At 36.5% G+C, this 20712-nt stretch overlaps 1 protein-coding gene across 10 annotated transcripts in view; it reads right to left on the bottom strand.

Moving 5' to 3' along the window:
- The window catches only part of znf385d (zinc finger protein 385D), a 221756-nt gene that overhangs the window by 33431 nt on the left and 167613 nt on the right, over positions 1-20712 (bottom strand). For 9 of the 10 annotated variants that reach the window (XM_079626320.1, XM_079626319.1, XM_079626316.1 and 6 more), the window contains 2 exons: positions 19653-19760; positions 9744-9909 (listed from right to left, as the gene is read on the bottom strand). In XM_079626320.1, the coding sequence (XP_079482446.1) occupies positions 9744-9909; positions 19653-19760 (274 nt within the window). The remainder of the gene's footprint in view (positions 1-9743; positions 9910-19652; positions 19761-20712) is intronic. The other variant, XM_079626324.1, reaches the window with a different exon arrangement.

Below are 20712 nucleotides of genomic sequence, written 5' to 3'. Positions count from 1 at the left end.
AATATCTTACAGAATATCATATTAATATCATCAGACACAATTACCGTGTGGTTTAAAAGGGGTTTAGTAGTTTCTGTGATTTGCCTCTATTAATTTCATACTGAAATGAAAACAAGCGTAAGATTGGTGCACAAACGGTAGCTCAGGTCAAACACACATTAGCATTAGCACAACACAATATCGGGAACCGCAGACATTCGCATTCGGACGGGACTCAATTTCTCTGAGGAGTTGAGTTTGCTGAAAACAGGCAATTTGCGATGAATTTGGGTTGTGTGAGAGAAACAGGCATGGCAGATGCGGACGGGATTCAAATCACAAAGGATTATAATGCGTTCAAGTCTTCCTGGTGAAGTTCGTATTTATAGTTGGGAAGTCGGGAGTAAGATGGCGGTTCACCGTCTCTTAATTATTAACTACACAAACATACGGCAAGGTTTTTAACTCTATACTTCTATAAAATGAAGAACAAAGAATATGCATCAGGTGCGTTTTGCTTTGTTTTTAATTAATTTATGAAGCGGCTATAAATAAATAAATAAAATATTAGAATATGGTGCAAAAGTTCATTTATTTCAGTACTTCAACTTAAAAGGTGAAACTAATATATTATATAGACTCATTACATGCAAAGTGAGATATTTCAAGCCTTTATTTGTTATAATGTTGATGATTATGGCTTACGAAACCCCAAATTCAAAATTAGAATATTGTGAAAATGTTTTCATAAGCTGTAAGCCATAATCATCAAAATGATAACAAATAAAGGCTTGAAATATCTCACTTTGCATGTAATGAGTCTATATAATATAGGCTATTAGTTTCACCTTTTAAGTTGAATTACTGAACTTTTGCACGATATTACATTTTTTTGAGTTTCACCTGTATATTGTTATATTAAAATGCTATCATATTTTGTGCAGGCAACTAGCTTACTTCATTGTAAACAGAAAAGCCTGGCAATATCCCTGCTAAATACCTTTATTGAGGAACACACTGTATAAACTTAAACGTAAACTTGGGGCTTAAAGAAAATCTCGATCCACTTTTTTACGACGTTCAAGTGTGTTTCACTATAAGCCTGTGAAACCATTTTCTCTAACGTCCTCCAGGAAAACGAGTTCTGTCCGAATTGGTGTATAGACGAGGGTCTCTGTCCTCGAGGATCACGTGATTCGTCTCTTCTTCTCGTTCTGTCTGTATTGTGCAGCTGTGGCGTCCCTCCCCTGACAATCCGCTCTTTAATAGCTAATATCAGGGTACATTTCCTACGGCACTGGACTGGAACAGAGAGATGGAGGCATCGCCGTCACTCACGTCACACACACACACACACACACACACACACACACACACACACACACACACACACACACACTGTCCATCTCGAGCCTCAGATCGCAGGACGGCACCGTGACGAGCTCTCAGACGGATCTGCCGTCTCACTGATTAGATGTTATTTTCAGCTTTGACAAGTTCTTATTTCTTCTGCTCCATTTTTCTATTACACAAGTCTGTGGCGTCGCTAGATCTGGGATTTCTTGCAATGATTTTTCTAGATGCAGTAAAAAAAGAAAGTAAACTAGCTTTTACTGTCAATACTGTCATTTAGTAATTATTTCCAGATATTCGACAAAGCTGCTACTACTTTTACAACTAACAATGTAAAGCAGTTTTTCAGGGACTTCACAAAACATAAAAATGATATGTAAACAAAACAAGATACGCAGCTTATGCATGCAAATTCAGAAGAGCATGGTGTCTTTCGTTGTTTCCCAAAGTTTTAAAGTCCCCCTGTGGTGAAAATCCAGCTTTTAATGTTGTTTATCTATGTGGTGTTTTTAATACGCTTAAACCATGTGTAAATTCATAAGTCGACAGCATTGCTGAGTATTTTCTGCTTAAAACTGCAGTGAACCAAAGACAGTCTCAAAAACACGGTTTGAAATCGCTGGTGTTTCTGACGTCACACACTACCTTGTAACCAATCAGATCAACGTGTGATCGTCAACCAGTGGATCTCTGAGTGAGTGAGTGAGTGAGTGAGTGAGTGGAGGCGGGGCTCATTTGCATATTCATAGAACCGCAAATACTAAATGAGGCAAGGGTGTCATTCAGTTACATTCAAGATATTTTAAGGCATGAAGTAAAAAAAAAACAAGGAAAAAACGTTTAAATATGTAATTTTGGTGATCAAAGATTAGTTATATTGTATTATTGACTATAGGGGGACTTTAAAAGTATTATTTTTAAGATTAATTATTTTTAAGCTATATATAAAATATTCATGTTTTATATAAAAAATATATATTACACACAGACCCCTTTTTGCCTTCAGAACTGCCATAAATCTTCAGAGATTTGAGTCTGGATTGTCATGATCGCATCACAGTTCCTGCAGATTTATCAGCTGCTCATCCATGATGTGAATCTCCCGTTCCTCCACATCCCAAACCTGAGATCTGGAGACTGTGGAGGCCGTTTGAGTTCAGTGAACTCCCTGTCATGATCAAGACACCAGTCAGAGATGACTTCAGCTTTGGTGTGTGTGTGATCCTGCTGGAAGATCCATCAGAAGATGCTCATAAAGAGATGATCAGCAATACTCAGGTCGGCTGTGGCGTTTAATCGATGCTCAATTGGTACTAAAAGGCACAAAGTGTGCCGAGAAAACACCATTAAAGCACCAGCAGCCTGATCCGCTGATATAACGGATCCATACTTTCGTTCACGCCAAATTGTGACTCGACCATCTGAATATCGCAGCAGAAATCGACACTCATCAGACCAGGCAACGTTTCTCCAATCCTCTATTGTCCAGTTTTGGTGTGTGTGTGTGTGTGTGTGTGTGTGTATCGTACCCTCAGTTTCTGTTCTCATCTGACAGGAGTGTCACCGGTGTGTCTTCTGTTCTTCTGCTTAGAGATTATTGTGTAAATCCCAGTAGATCAGCAGCGTCTGAAATACTCAGACCAGCCTGTGTATATATATAAATATCTAGTGTATGTTTGGTATATATGTACTTTGAACCTTATAGTGAAGAATTAATATATTCAAATGGATACTTCACCTCTGGAAAGATGAATGTGTATTTAAAATGGGTCATTTATGTAGAAGAAATGTGAAATTATTTTTGAATTTGGAGCCTTCTAGACTGAGAAAAGCCAGAAAAGTTATTTTTGCCTTATGGGGATGAAAGACAACAACTCCCAGAATGCACTTGCTTCGCTGCCCTAGGAGGCCACGCCCAAGCCACGCCTACCGGTAAGAGATCGCAGCTAAACAACAAGGCTAGGCTACTAGTGAGTCTGCCCGGTATTTTGATGTCGGCCAAAATGTCCAGGATTCGGCTTTAGCGTTCTACAGTCGTTCATCATGTTTACTGCGGCGAGCGGGACGAGACTGACGGCCGCGGGAGAACGGCTCGAGGCCTGTGGCGGGATTACTGATTAGCGGCGCCTGTGAGACGCACCGGTCTCGTATCTCTCACGGAGGAGCGGGAATTTTCTTAGCAATGTTAAAACGCACATCAACCGATCTAGCCTGGCAAACATCAGACTTACATCAAGATGTTTAGTCTGGCAACTCTCCATAGACGCGGCTTAATCCGAGGGGCGGGATAAACGGTCGTCTCTCAAAATCCCTCTGCACGCAATAGGATAGCGCTACAACCAACCAGAGCAACAAAGAAGGAGACGTAGTCAGAGCGGCAAAGATCAGGTCCAGCAAAACTCCGAACACTTCTTCCTTTTTAAAGAATGACTTAAGTGTCGTTCTTTGCTCTTTTCTTAAAGAAAAACGTAACTCCAAGTCCTCCAGAGTCGCGGCCAAAGCCGATTCGAAAGGGCGCGGTTCCCCATCCGCAGCCGCCATTCTTTGTTTTCAAGTGGCAGCCGTCGCAACTCTGTCGTCATATGTTAAGCCCGCCCCCGCCTACTCTATACACGACGTGATTGGCCTGACCCAATTTTGGTTTTTGCAGCTAGAAGGTCTATGGAGAGTTGCTAGACTGCCCTGGCTGCAAAATACACTTTGCTGTCGCTAGGGTGCGTCTAGATTTCTAAGCTTCAACCGATCACTTGTTTAGCGTTCATGTAAACACTACATTCAGATTCACCGATCGGGATGAATTCAGTTAGATTGAAACAAAAGGTGTGCATATAAACAATGAATGGCGACCGCAGAAAGCAAAAGTCGAATCCCGGACATTTTGGGCGATCTCGACGGCTGGACATATCCGGGAAAAAGAGGATTGTCACCGCTACTACTCAGCTTTCTCCACAGAACAAGAGCCGGTTAGCTTAGCTTCCAAATAAAAGATGGCTGACACTATTTGTGCATTCTGTGAGTGAGACCCCTCCCTCTATGGGTGGGCTGAAAACATGCGGATCTAGCGCCTCTTACTGGCTGTAGTTTTAAGCCTCTGGCCAAAAAAAATCCTCATTTTACGCAATATGACGATTTTTGCGTCATTTTCCAGACTAAAAATACATAAATCTTTCGTCTCAGGGGGACATGAGGAAGGGTCATTCGAAAATACTACAGGCTTTCTACTGATACAAAGCTTAATGCTAAACCCTGAAGTATCCCTTTAAATACATAAACAAACAAATATTTTTTACTTTTATTCTCAGATGCACTCCTGTATGACCTGAAATCTGCGACTTATTGCGAGGTCCAAAATAATTAGCATGCTTAAGTTTATAGAAAAGCCCCAAGCCAAGAATTTCACACAGAATGCAGAGAAACATCAATAACAAACACCTCCAAAACATGTAGTCCAATGCATACATGTTCTCTTCCCACACATGATCACTTCCCAACCCTGACAAATGACTGTTATTTAATGCGTTAAAAACACCAAAACCTTGAATCACACACACATTAAACCGCCTGCGCTTCTTTCTGCTCTCTGAAGCCGATCTATTAGTGTCTGAGCCTCTGCTATTCATTACATGCGGCAAATAAACTCGAGATAATGCAGCTTTCAGCCGCCCCCACAATTCATCTCTCTGACATCTCCGCACATTAATATTCATTACCGAGTGGCGTTCTGACAAACAAACGCAAACTCCGCGGATCGGTCGGGTGTTGTGCTGCGTTGTCTATGATGTGCCGTGATTTATCGGGAGGTTTCTGGCCCTGCGTGATCATGTACTCAACTGGGTCACGGTGCCTTTCTTTATTCGCAAGCCTAATTAATGCAAACAATACACCGGCTCGATTAGTTTCCTGATAACGGCAGAGGTAGGTCACCGATCCCTGCGTTTACAAAAGGGGAGAATTGACTCAAATGAATTGCTCTTGCTATTTATTTGCACGTGGTGCTCGAGTTGTTTTAGCACAACGCATTTATGCAGATCAGGTGATGACGCAAACGTACACACAAAACCTGCAGTGGGCAAAATCCCAATCTTGCAGGACGGTTCGGAGAACTAAAGAGTGGATGCACATTATCATAATCTAATATTTCACTGTGATTGCACGGAGTAACTCCACAATAGCGCCGGGTTTATGATTAAGCCACAATCAATAATGAGCCTCATTGGAAAGGAGGGATGTTTGCACTGGAAAAAATATAACAAATGCTTTATTTAAATGCAGTGCATCCTTATTTTAGGACATTTAGTGCCTGTATAAACTGGATTGCCACGCAGTTAAAATAATAATAGAAGCGAAAGACAAAGCTGTATTTAAAACAATGTCTGCAAAGAAATAATAATAATAAAAGCAAATGCAAAAATATGTTAATAGATAAAGTGCTACATTTTTGTTTTTACTACAAAAGCGGCCAAAAGTGATGTCTTCATGATATTTTATATATTTTTTTAATATGATAAATATGAGGGAAGAACAAAACACTAAACTTAGTGATACATTTTTGTTTTTAATATACAAAAGTTTCTAAAAGTGTATATATATATATATATATATATATATATATATATATATATATATATATATATATATATATATGTTTTATAAATATGTTAAATATGAGGAAACAAAACACTAAACTTGGTTATAGTAAAAATTATTTGCCAAAAAAAGAAAAGAAATGATGCACAGAAAAACAACAAGCTCAGAGGAAAAATCATTCATTGACTATAACATTGTTATTAATATTTCGTTGGTAATATTTCATAATTTCTTTGTATGACAGCCTGGCCAGAAATGTTTCATGTTTCGTTACGTTATCATCACAACAACAACAACAAAAACAATCGACTCCAAGCTCAACTACGCAATATGCTTACATAAATCTTTAATAAATGTTTATTTATATTTGGTAAAATGCTAAAGATGTCACTTTTGGCCACTACTGTATACAAGTCGTCATTTTGACTTTTGAAAAATTGTGCCGCCAATATTTTTTTGCATTATTATGCGATTAAATGCTTTGTTTCTGCAGTATTTTTTTAACTGTTGCAACTGTTTAGTGAATTCACCCCAAAGTGTAGACAAGAACAACGGCTGCTAACAGAAACATGTTATTATGAATGTCACAACACACAAACTGCTGACACTAGTGCATCTTTTGTGTTTATTGATGCATCTATGAGTCTAATAACCAAAGGCGATTCATCCGGCTCATATGAGACGAGGCTTTGCTTTATAAGACTAACCTGACTTCAGGCTACACTTTTGCTTTAAAGAGCCGCAAATTAGATTACACCAGGTGTTTGAGTACAAATAGACTTTTTTATTGGGCGAACTTGACTGCTGGGCTTAAACAAGCAGAACAAAAAACAAGAAGTGGAGTAAATTATTGGTTCCAGAACAGGATCCAGACATGTGTTGAGTGCACCTAATCTCACAATGTGCTTGCGTACACACTTCTGTGCCATTAAAGTCCAGCCGCCTGATCCAGCTGTGATCCTGCAGAGAATATAGCCAACCCCTGGATCCCTAACACACACACACACACACACACACACACACACACACACACACACACACACACACACACACACACACACACACACACACACACACACACACACACACACACACACACACACACACACACACACACACACACACACACACACACACACACACACAGGAGGATGCTGTTTGCTTTGGATCATCCGAAACAGCAGTACGAGTCCTAATGAACCACGAGAGCGATATATAACCTCAAGAACATCAAGACCAGGAGAGGTCAATGAAAGTAAGTTTTCCACCGGCGCACATGAATATGAAGTACTGGTACAATGTCAACTACTGAGAGACGCCTAGGATAGAAATTACGGCCTTTAAGCCGATTCTTGGAACATTATTCTTGTTTCCAGTTCAGAGAGAGATCTCTGTGACAGAAGTAGAAGAGGAGGTCAACTCTTGTCCAGGGAAATATGATGAATGTTTCCTCTGTAGCGCAAAACAGCCATAAATAGCAGAACTCAAACAGATTCTTACACTTTTTCGAAGTGGTCTTTGCTCGTGCTAAACTCACCGTTTTTGGTGCTAGACCATTCTGGGAGGCTTTTTACCGGCCCATGTTGAATTAACACTCCAGTTTCTGATATTCTGGGACCAGATGCAGAAGAAACCCCTTCAGTTACAGTCAGAAAACACTCAGTCATAACACAACTGTTACTCAGGGTTTTCTTAAAGGGATAGTTCACTTTGAAATTAAATGTTGGTATGTTTTATCTTACCTCAAGGGCATCCAAGATGTAGGTGTCTTTGTCTCCGCAGTAGTTTCAATTTTGATATTTTTAGGTCAAACCGTTCTTGTCTGTCAGTCATATAATGCAGGTCTATGGTCACCGCCTCAAAGAGCACACACAGAGAAGTCCAAATTACACAATTCCCCATCGTAAGTACACATTGATGGCCTAAGACACGAAACGAGCGGTTTGTGTGAGAAAACAAACGTTTTTACCTCTTGTACACAACCACGTCCAAGTGATCTGAGGGCGCGCGCTTCCTGGTGTGTGACATGTGCACGCGTTCTTTTACGTCAGTTTAAACATCCCGGATAAATGCAAATTAGTACCATTTCTATTAGCCGTCTTACCTACAAACTCATTTCTGTCAATGAGTGACGTACACGCACGAGATATCACTTCCAGCGCTTTCCGTCACACACCAGGAAGCGCGCGCCCTCAGATCACTTGGACGTGGTTGTGTACAAGAGATAAAAACTATATAAATACTGTTCGTTTTCTCACACAAACCGCTCGTTTGTGTCTTAGGCCATCAATGTGCACTTACGATGGGGAATTGTGTAATTTGGACTTCTCTGTGTGTGTCGGTGACCATGGACCTGCATGATATGACTGACAGACAAGAACGGTTTGACCTAAAAATATCAAAATTGAAACTACTGCGGAGACAAAGACACCTACATCTTGGATGCCCTTGAGGTAAGATAAAACATACCAAAATTTTATTTCAAGGTGAACTATCCCTTTAAAGCTACACTGTGTAGGATTTTCTCCCATCTAGTGGTGAAGTTGTATATGTCTTCCAACTGAATATTACTTTCTAGCCCCTCCCACTCCGAGGGCGTTTTAACTCGTACGGTGGCCGTATTATTTCAAATCTGCCAGCAGTCGTGAGTAATCTCCGCTCGCATTCGTCACGGGGCCACTGAGTGTAAAAACACGAAAGGTGAAGCTTGAATTTCCAGGTTTGTCCCTCTTTGGCTAATGTATTTTCAAGATGGAGGCAAAACATGGCTTCCGCCATTCGAGCTGCTCACCCGTATGCATTATAAATGGCAGATTTACGCTTACGAGAATACTTGATTAGTTGGTGGAAGTAATTATACATTAATGAGCACATATCATTTTGAAAGAACAAAGTGTTTTTTGCTAAGAATCAACTTAAAAAAATGACACAGAGTAGCTTTAAAGGACAATTCCGGTGCAAAATGAACCTAGGGGTAATTAACACATGAGTACCAAGTCGATCGTTCTCTGGGATTTGTTTTCATGATAATCGAATGTATAGAGTTTTATCTCTAAAAACAGATTAGCTTATAACGCTAGTATATGGGGCATAGAATAACTAAAAAGAAATAGCTTGTTAATGCCACTAACACGTCTCAAAATAGCCTTACAGTAACACGGTAGCATAATGAGGGTCCCTACATGCAAACCGATGTACAGACAGTTTAATGAGAAGATACTTTATAAAGACAGTACATTATGCGTATACAGACCAGTCGAGCCACGAACGCCGTGCTAAGTGAGCTGGTCGATAGGTTTAAGTCACAGTTCAGCTCACGTAGTACGGCGTTGTAGACATGTAGAAACTTGCATCATCTACTTGTTTTTTTGCTGTGTTGTCATCCGCCAATCATTAAAAAAGCAAATGCTCACTTTAAAAAAGAAACAACACACTTTGCTTCAAGCCACGAGATTTGAGTCATCATTTATGTTTGTCACAAACAGTTTAATATATGTGTGTGTCCCTGGATCACAAACCCAGTCACGAGTCGCACGGGTATATCTGTGGCAATAGCAACTATACATTGTATGGGTCAAAATTATCCATTTTTCTTTTATGCCAAAAATCATTAGGATATTAAGTTCCAGATTTTCAATAGTTGTGTCTCAGCCACATATTGTCCTATCCTAACAAACCACACATCAATGGAAAGCTTATTTATTCAGCTTTCATATTATGTATACATCTAAATTTTAAAAAATTGACCCATGTGACTGATTTTGTGGTCCAGGGTCACAGGAGTTTATTCAAGCAAGCATGAGATATCTCTTCTCTTCTCTTACCTTTTCTGTCAGTGTTTCCGCTCGAGGGAGAAAGGCTCTTCGGAGGATCCTTGTTGGCGTTTTCCCTGCTGACCGGGGAACTCTTGTGTTTGAGGCACTTCGGCGCGTCCAAGGATTTCAGCTTCTTGGCGTGTTTGGTGCCTTTGTAGTGGGCCAATGCCTGGCTCTAGGAAACACAGAACAGGCCAACCCGTGGAGAGGGCCAGCCCAGACCAGGTGTTAGCAACATCACACCAGACTCAGAGCCAGCGTGACAGACAAGCTCACGTGTGTCGACATCAAACCAGCGAGGCTGAGGGTGACGAGGCGGCCATCTTTAACCCAGCAGGGAAATACAGCGCTCAGTGTGTGGAAGCTGCACGATTTGTGAATCTTATACACATGTAAAGCACAGAGATGCTCCACTCTCTGGATCTGGGTTGTTTTAACCCAAATCTGGGTCAAATATGGACTAACCCAACCGTTGGGTTAACATTTTTAATTTAAAAATGTAACCCAACTGCTGGGTTTGTCCATATTTGACCCAAATTTGGGTTAAAACAACTCAGCATTTTTTAGAGTGTATGCAGCATTTTAAGACGCTGTGCAATGAACCGAAAAAAAAAAAAAAAAAAAAAAAATCACCCAAGATGCTTTGAAACATTGGAGAAAGAAATGTACAAATGTTGGTTAATAGACACAGGGACCTGTTATATTTTTATATAATATTAGCAAACATAATTTAAGAAATCATTAATAATAATTATATATATATGTACTGATATACATATAGCAGGGCTGTAAACAATTAATCGCGATTAATCGAATCCAAAATAAAAGTTTGTGTTTACATAATATATGTGTGTGTTGTCACGGGTATGGTGCGGATGAAGACAAAGGCAAAGGCACAAAGCTCCAATTCAAACTTTTACTATAATAAAACTTAAACAAAACTGGTACAGGCAAGGGTAACACTCTCCATACAACGTAACGTAAACAGCAACAAGCATTAGCATAAGCAAACATTGACCGACAACTGAAGGGTGAGAGACAGGAACTTAAATACACAGATGACAACGAGTGACGACAGGTGATGATGATGATGATTAACAAGGCTAATTAACTAAACAGGTGACGAAAATGAACTAATGAAAATGACGACAGAGATGATGAAAACACTGAAGAAGGAAAACAAACTAAAAGTCCATGATAACAACAGAAAACACATTAACAATGTGACATGTGTATTGTGTATAATTATTTTGTATATATAAATACACACACATGCATGTATATATTTAAGAAAAATGTGTTATTTATATATAAAATAGTTATATTTATATATAATATAAATCATATAAAAATATATATGCAGTATATAAATGCAAATATGTCTCAATATACATGCATGTGTGTGTATTTATATATACAACATAATTATACACAATACACACACATATTATGTAAACACAAACTTTTATTTTGGTTTCGATTAATCGTTTACAGCCCTAATAGCCTATATATACACATATGTATATATATATATAATTATAACATAATAATAAAATATTTTAAAATATATAAAGTACTGTTAATTAGATTTTTTCTTATTCATTGAAAATTAAATATTACATTAAATTGATCACTATAAAAATTGCATAATTAAATTTTACTTATACTGATAATTAAATTATATTGACAATATATTGGTTACAATTATAATATACATGTCTTAAATATATAACCACCAGTATATTTAAATCATATAAAAAATGTGTTACGGTCAGTTATATATAAATAATATATATATATATATATATATATATATATATATATATATATATATTTAACACTGTACCAGTCAACTTCAACACAAGGTAAAAACACACAACTTAACATTAACATAACTATCATTAATTAAGTAAAAAAAAAAAAAGAAGAAAGACAATAAATGTGTCTGTTTTTTTTTTACCCAAGAAATTACTTTGTAATTTGATGTCTATTCAATGTTTTCATCTGCAACAGTAATTTAATATCTTTAATAAATCTATCAATAAATATTGACTCATTGTGAACTAGCATAGTTTAATTGCAGCCGTCAAACAGCAGACGTCTGTGAATAAGGTGCAATCTATAATGAGCTTAATTTACATATAAAGGAGACGTGTTTGTGCCGGAAAGAATGACAATGACTTTAATTAAACATTCACGGCGTTAATTCGGCGCATTTAGTGCCTGCTTAAAACTGGAATGAGGAAATAATCAGCATATCATATAATTAATTTGACTATAATTTTCAGTTGATTGACAGACCTACTTCTGATTCATGCATTACTAAGTTATATATAATTAAATAATCAACTATTTAACTCAATAGTAATGCATCTTACACTCTAAAAAATGCTGGGTTGTTTTAACCCAAATTTGGGTCAAATATGGACAAACCCAGCCATTGGGTTGAATTTTTATAATTAATTTTTAATTCAACGTTTGGGTTTGTCCATATTTGACCCAAAATTGGGTTAAAACAATTTAAATCTGTTTGAGGAGTGATATTTTTATGTTCCCTATGTAGGCAGCTCACTGGGTTTTGGCCTATAGTCTGAGTAATGGAATAAAGAGTGTGACAGAGAAGAAAAGCATCGTATGTGTGTGTGAGGTCACTCTAAAAAATGCTGGGTTGTTTCAACCCAATTTTGGGTCAAATATGGGTCCGTTGGGTTCAATTTTTAAATGACATTTTTAACCCAACGTTTGGTTTTGTCCATATTTGACCCAAAATTGGGTTGAAACAACCCAGCATTTTTTAGTGTGTATTATCCGCTATGACTTCCAGCTCACGAGGATGACTTGGTGGGAAAACGGTAACACTTTAAGGTTCATTAGTTAACTTTAGTTCATATACTATCTAACATGAACTAACAATGAGCAATACATTTGTTACAGTATTTATTCATCTCTCTAAAAAAAATGCTGGGTTGTTTTAACCCAACTTTGGGTCAAATATGGACAACCCCAGCCGTTGGGTTACATTTTTTATTACATTTTTAACCCAACGTTTGGGTTTGTCCATGTTTGACTCAAAATTGGGTTAAAACAACCCAGCATTTTCAGAGTGTGTTAATTTAAGTTAATAAAAATACAGCTATTATTTTTTCATGTTAACTAACTACACTAAAAAATGCGGGGTTGTTTCAACCCAATCTTGGGTCAAATATGGACAAACCCAAACGTTGTGTTAAAAATGTAATTTAAAAATTGAACCCAATGGCTGGGTTTGTCCATATTTGACCCAAAATTGGGTTGAAACAACCCAGCATTTTTTAGAGTGTAATGTTAACTACTGAACCTTATTGTAAAGTGTTACCGGGAAATATTAAACACATATTTTAATATCCGCGGGCACAATGTGCAGCATCAAACGCACTTGCTTTCACCTTCAGACGAGATTTATTACGGCTCAGTTTGACCAGGCCGGACGCACCGTCTTTTAATTGCCCTTGATAAGCTCTCCGCTAACTCCTGGACGCCTGTGTGACATTGCTAACAGCGGGAGGAGGCTAGCAAGAGACGCACACACACTTCTTTGAATAAATAAGGCAGTCGACGACCTCACTATATGCAAACACACAACGGCATGCGAGTAACACAGACACAGATACTGGCATACACAACTACATGTTTGCCAGCAAGTTAGAAATAAATAAATATATGTACAGTAATCATCAAATATTATTAATATTAAAAAGTAGTTATTTTAAAAGCATGCAACAAAATACACACACACACACACACACACACACACACACACACACACACACACACACACACACACACACACACACACACACACACACACACACACACACACACACACACACACACCAATATTACCATAAAGTTAGAAACAAAATATATATTAAATAAAACACATAAAATGTAATATAAAATAATAAAGTCACAATTTATTATAAATTATTAAATAATTATAAAATATTATAGATTATAAAAAATAAATGTGAATAGCAAAGACACACATACTTCAGTTCAACTTTTTGCCAATGGTAAGTTTTTTTTTTAAATACAATAAATACATATTAATACTTGCAATAAATATTAGGATTTTATTTAAAATATTGTAAATTATTCATGATTATAAAAAGTATATTACTGGTAATAAAACTGGATTTTGCATTATTATGCAATTATGCATTATGCAATCATGTAAAATAATAAATAAAATATGCTATATAAATATAAAAAATAATACTATGAAAATAATTATATGTATTTTAATAATTACATTTGAAAAAATATTATAAATTAGGAATTATAAAACAATTAATTAATATTTAGTATTTTTGTTCACTGGGGAGTACGTTAGAAAAAAATAATAATAAATAAATAAAATATATATTTTTAAATCACAATAATCATAAATAATTATATTTCTTTTCATAATTAAATTGAAACATAAATTAGGAATAATAAAAAAATATATGTATCATTTATTACTGGCCATAAAACTGTATTATCTGCATAATTTATGAGCTATAGTCTATGTCTCTTAGTAAAATATTACTAAGTTTACTCAGAGTTGGTGCTTGTTGAGCTTTCAGTTCAATATCTTGCTAATAACATATTTCATAACATTCCTCTCAAGATGCATGTCTTTACAACACCAGCTTGCTTTCCAGAGAGGAGATTTTATAAGGACATTACGGGCAGATATACCGTTATGAAAAGCAATAAGACGTCATGGCAGATCAGTCTTCTTTTGATATATTGTATTTGTACAAATAGCAGTGCGGGATATGGATCATAATCATATAGATTTATATCACGGGGGTTGGTAAGTAACACATCATTTGAGCGGGACAGTGTTATGAAAATAGCTTTAACACAAAGATAAATGAGGTGTTTCTCGACACCTTCCAGCTATTGGTTTCATCGGCCAATCACAGCGGAGAATGCAGTGACACAGATAAATGTCATGTGTAATCTGTGCCGCAATCAAGCGTTCATTAAAGGCACGACACGGACGAGTGAAGAAGAAGAAACCCGTCCTGCACGCCGAGGCTTTAACTGAGACCCTAACCTGCAGTGGGACACAGTGGAGTGATGTCATCAATCAATCAATCACAGTGGAGGAGTGATGTCATCAATCAATCACAGTGGAGGAGTGATGTCATCAATCAATCATGGCCGGAGGAAATCACAGCCACAGTGTTCGGCAGGCAACGGGCAAAAGCTCTTCAACTACTAACTAGGTTTTCTCTCCCCCGCCATTATAAACTATATTTATAATTCATACACTCGAAAGAATCCATAACCAAGTGCCTCATATTCATGTGAGTAACAGACACAGGTAACCAGTAAGACCCCAGAAAATTAGAAAAGAACAAATCATTTAAATTAATAAAAAAAAAAATATATATATATATAATATATATAATAAAAAAATTATTTTAATATAATATTTATTTTAATATATATATGTATTTATTTTAATATATATATATGTATATATATATATATATATAAATATAATTTATTTATTTATTTATATGTATATGTGTGTATATATATAGGCTATGTGTGTATATATATATATATATATATATATATATATATATATATATATAAATTAATAAATTTATATTATAAATTAAAATGAATTGTTAAGAACAAAAAAAGTTGTCAATATGAGTAACAAAGACACTAAGTTAGTTAGTTAGTTAGTTATAAATAAATAAATAAATAGTTACAAATATAAAATTTTACGAACTATAAATATTTGAAATTAATATTATATATTATAAATAATTGTAAAAAACATATTAATAAAAAAACAGACATGCAACAAGTTGAAAATTTTATAAATAATATTAAATAAATAAATACAGATAAAATATAAATATGTAGCATTATTATACATATAAATATTTACAAATATATTATAAACTATAAATAAAAAATATTATAAATTATAAATAATTGTAAAAAAAAATTTTTTATAATAGAGTAAGACACATGCTAAGGTCCCGCAAGTTATAAAAAAATTAAGAAAAAAATACAAATAAAACAAATATATAAAGTAACATTATTATACATAATAACTATTTACAAATATAATATATGATAAAATATATAAAAATATTATAAATAATTGTAAAATAATAATAATAATAATAGAGTAATAGACAGACATATGCTAAGGTCCAGCCAGTATCCATATTATGAATATTAAAAAGTAGTTATTTTAAAAGCATGCAACATAATACACACACACACACACACACACACACACACACACACACACACACACACACACACACACACACACACACACACACACACACACACACACACACACACAAATAAATAACTATTATAGATTATAATAGACTAATTAAATGTGCAACAATAATAAGAATAATAGAGTAACAGACATATGCTAAGGTCCAGCCAGTTTAAAAAAAATACATACAAATAAAATAAATATAAAACGGTAAAATTATTACACATAAATTATAAACAATTATAAAAAAAACACAAACACAAAAGGTGGGCATTAACCATCTGCCACTGATGCCGAGCCTCTAACTAAGACAGACGCCATCCATCAATCACAGTGAAGTGATGCCATCAATCAATCATGGCCGAGGGAAATCACACACACACTCTGTGTTCGGCAGGCAACGGCAGAAGCTCTTCAACAACTAACTAGGTTTTCTCTCCCCCGCCATTATAAACTGTATTTATAATTCATACACCCAGAAGAATCCATAACCAAGTGCCGCATATTCAAATAGACCTGTGGCGATATATAAAAACCAAATGGCATTTTTCAAAAGTCGCCCAGAACGTCTGGCTGGACTCTGTGACTCTCCAGAAGCCATTTATCTGTGGAAACGGTGCCATGTAAAGGCTTCCCGAGCTCAGATTGGAAGCTGGAGCACAAACGACCAATGATAATGAGGTTTCGTGATTTGAATGCATAATCTCTCCCAGGCGCTCTCTGTGATTGGCTACTGGAGAGCTATACAGGAGCTGTGATTGGTCAACCGAAGCCCCGCCCCTTCACCCTGTCACACGGCTCTGACGGATGCCCATGATGAGCTGTGATTACTGTTTTGATAGGCCTCAGTCTTGCGGATATTACAGCTTAATATCTGACAGTGACGGATAAATGAGCGCCTAATGGAGAGGATATGGGCAATGCTGCTTTTAAATAATCATATTTGGATTAAATACCTCTGATGGAAGCGTGGCACACAAGCAGGCGTTCTCCTGAATTGAAAATGACAAGGGATGGATGAAGGACCAGGCAAAATAAAATTGTCCTCTTGGCCATTTCAAAGTCACCTTCATTGAATATATCAGCGCATGTCTATAGTCTCAGTGTAATAAATGGCTGGACATCATTTCTGACAGTATAAATGGATCATATATGGACAGGACTTCAATACTTTAGATCCTTGTGTGTACAGTAGGGTGAAGATATTGATTCCCAAAACAAATGACTCTTCTGACTTGATTCTTTACTGTCTATACATCAAAAACAATGCACAACCAGTGTATAGTCCAATTCATGAAACTATAACGATTCTTATAAACCGGTTCTTTACTTCGAATTAAAACAAAACAAACAGCAAAAACAAGACTCTCACAAAAAGTTTCTTTATAGTGAATCAAAACAGATAGCGTTGTCTGATTCAAAACCAAATGACTCTTATGAGCTGGTTCTTTTAATCGAATCAAACACATACAGCACGACCAGTGTAGTCTGATTCAAAACCAAATGACTCTTATGAGCTGGTTCTTTTAATTGAATCAAACACATACAGCACGACCAGTGTAGTCTGATTCAAAACCAAATGACTCTTATGAGCTGGTTCTTTTAATTGAATCAAACCCACATAGTGTGACCAGTGTAGTCTGATTCAAAGCCAAATGACTCTTATGAGCTGGTTCTTTTAATCGAATCAAACACATACAGTGTGACCAGTGTAGTCTGATTCAAGACCAAATGACTCTTATGAGCTGGTTCTTTTAATCGAATCAAACACATACAGGGCAACCAGTGTAGTCTGATTCAAAACCAAATGACTCTTATGAGCTGGTTCTTTTAATTGAATCAAACACATACAGCACGACCAGTGTAGTCTGATTTAAAACCAAATGACTCTTATGAGCTGGTTCTTTTAATCGAATCAAACACATACAGGGCAACCAGTGTAGTCTGATTCAAAACCAAATGACTCTTATGAGCTGGTTCTTTTAATTGAATCAAACACATACAGGGCAACCAGTGTAGTCTGATTCAAAACCAAATGACTATTATGAGCTGGTTCTTTTAATTGAATCAAACACATACAGTGTGACCAGTGTAGTCTGATTCAAAACCAAATGACTCTTATGAGCTGGTTCTTTTAATCGAATCAAACACATACAGGGCAACCAGTGTAGTCTGATTCAAAACCAAATGACTCTTATGAGCTGGTTCTTTTAATCGAATCAAACACATACAGGGCAACCAGTGTAGTCTGATTCAAAACTAAATGACTCTTATGAGCTGGTTCTTTTAATCGAATCAAACACATACAGGGCAACCAGTGTAGTCTGATTCAAAACCAAATGACTCTTATGAGCTGGTTCTTTTAATTGAATCAAACACATACGGCAAATCCAGTGTAGTCTGATTCAAACCCAAATGACTCTTATGAGCTGGTTCTTTTTATCGAATCAAGTGCATACAACACAACCAATGATGTTTGATTCTTGAAATGAATGACTCTTTATGAACCGGTTTGTTTAATGAATGGTTATGGTTACAGTAATGAAAGACAGGTTTGAATCAGTCTGAAAGATCCGGCCCACATCTGGTACGTGTGGAATCTGAAGAATCAAATCAAATTGAATCAGATTGAGCGTTTGTGAATCAAATGATTTGAATCAGAAAAACAGCCCTTGAGTGAATACTTTTAAGTTTTCCACTGGTTCGTCACGATATATAGGTGAGTAAATGATCACAGAAATGTAATTTCTGAAAACTATTGCATTAGACTTCATAAACAGACACAGAAAGTGATAAGACAACTAACACACAATCAAAGTGATTACCTGTAATACTGGCTTTATTGTATAATCTCGACAGGTGATCAGGTGAAACTCGAAAAATTTAAATATGGTGCAAAAGTTCATTTATTTCAGTAATTCAACTTAAAAGGTGAAACTAATATATTATATAGACTCATTTCATGCAAAGTGAGATATTTCAAGCCTTTATTTGTTATAATTTTGATGATTATGGCTTACAGCTTATGAAAACCTTTTCACAATATTCTAATCTTGAATTTAAGCTGTAAGCCATAATCATCAAAATTATAACAAATAAAGGCTTGAAATATCTCACTTTGCATGAAATGAGTCTATATAATATATTAGTTTCACCTTTTAAGTTGAATTACTGCACTGTAAAAAATAAATGTCATTATTTGTAATCACAACTTTTTATCTTTTGTCAAATCAACTTAGATAATTAATGTAGCTCAGATATAATATTTTGAGTTTCTATTGATTAAACCAATCTCCTTCATTGCATAAACTCAATCGTTTAATTTCAATAAACTCACATTTTTAAGGCAACCAGGTAACTTACTTTTTTAAGTTAAACCAACAATAATTTTGTACAGTGTGAAATAAATGAACTTTTGCACCATATTCACATTTTTCAAGTTTCACCTCCTGTGTATATGCAGCTTTATCTGGGAATATCAGAGTCAGGGTGAACACACACACACACACACGCACGCACACACACACACACACACACACACACACACACACACACACACACACACACACACACACACACACACACACACACACACACACACACACACACACACACACACACACACTCACCTGTGAGTTAAACCTCAGCTGGCACACGCCACACGAGACCGCTTTCCTTTTAGCCGAGGCCGAAGCGCTGAACGTGTGATGTAAAACAGCTTTCTGAACCGGGTCCATCTGAGGAAGAGAGAGAGAGAACGGAAAAGCAGTTTTATTAGCCTCACTCAACCCAGCGGCGCGCTGAATGTCAACTCTGTTACCCATCGGGCGGCGCGATAAACCGTGGCCCTCGGGGCTTCAGCAGAGACACGACATGTGGCTGAGCAGCGAACGCACACTCTGGAACCAGTTAAAGGCCAACACACACACACACACACACACACACACACACACACTTTTCAATCAAACGCAGCGGGAAAGAGGAGGGCAAAACAACTTCCACCGAGGATTTCATGAGAACCCAAATCAAAATGATACACTCAGAAAGGTTACAAGAGTTATGAGTGACAGATCAGCCTGGGATTCTCTACTTTCTTTGGGAAAAAATATTAAAGGGGTGGTTGATTATGATTTGACTTTTCTAACTGTAGTTAGTGTGTAATGTTGCTGTTTGATCATAAACAACATCTGCAAAGTTACAACGCTCAAAGTTCAGAGTAAAGGGAGATATTTGCTTTTAAAGAAATCGCTTTTTAAGAACTACAACAAACGGCTGGTAGGAACTACACGACATTCCTCCCGGGTTAGAGACATCACCAACCTTAAAATTTACATAAACCCCGCCCCCGGAACACGATTTATAGATTATCAAGACAGAATATGCTAATCAATGACTAAGATAACTACACATAATCTATATAAATTCATCAACTAACCATTCAGAAATGTCCTGTTCTTCTACATGTTGTCACTTCTTCTTGAGTCTCTTCATCTTTTTGACTCCGGTTTGAACAATTTTCAGTGCATGTGTGTGTGAAGTAAAAGGACACGAGCTATTGAAGCTCCGCCCCCTGTGCCGGGAGCAGCAGCTCATTTGCATTTAAAGGGACAGACACAAAACGGTGTGTTTTTGCTCACCCTCAAAAAGTGAAAATTTTAACATGATATATAAAAATATCTGTGGGGTATT

The sequence above is a fragment of the Phoxinus phoxinus genome (genome assembly GCF_949152265.1).
Source record: "Phoxinus phoxinus genome assembly, chromosome: 10".
NCBI classification, from domain to species: domain Eukaryota; kingdom Metazoa; phylum Chordata; class Actinopteri; order Cypriniformes; family Leuciscidae; genus Phoxinus; species Phoxinus phoxinus.
The sequence above is the reverse complement of the archived record's forward strand: the minus strand, read 5'-3'. Positions and strand labels throughout refer to the sequence as shown.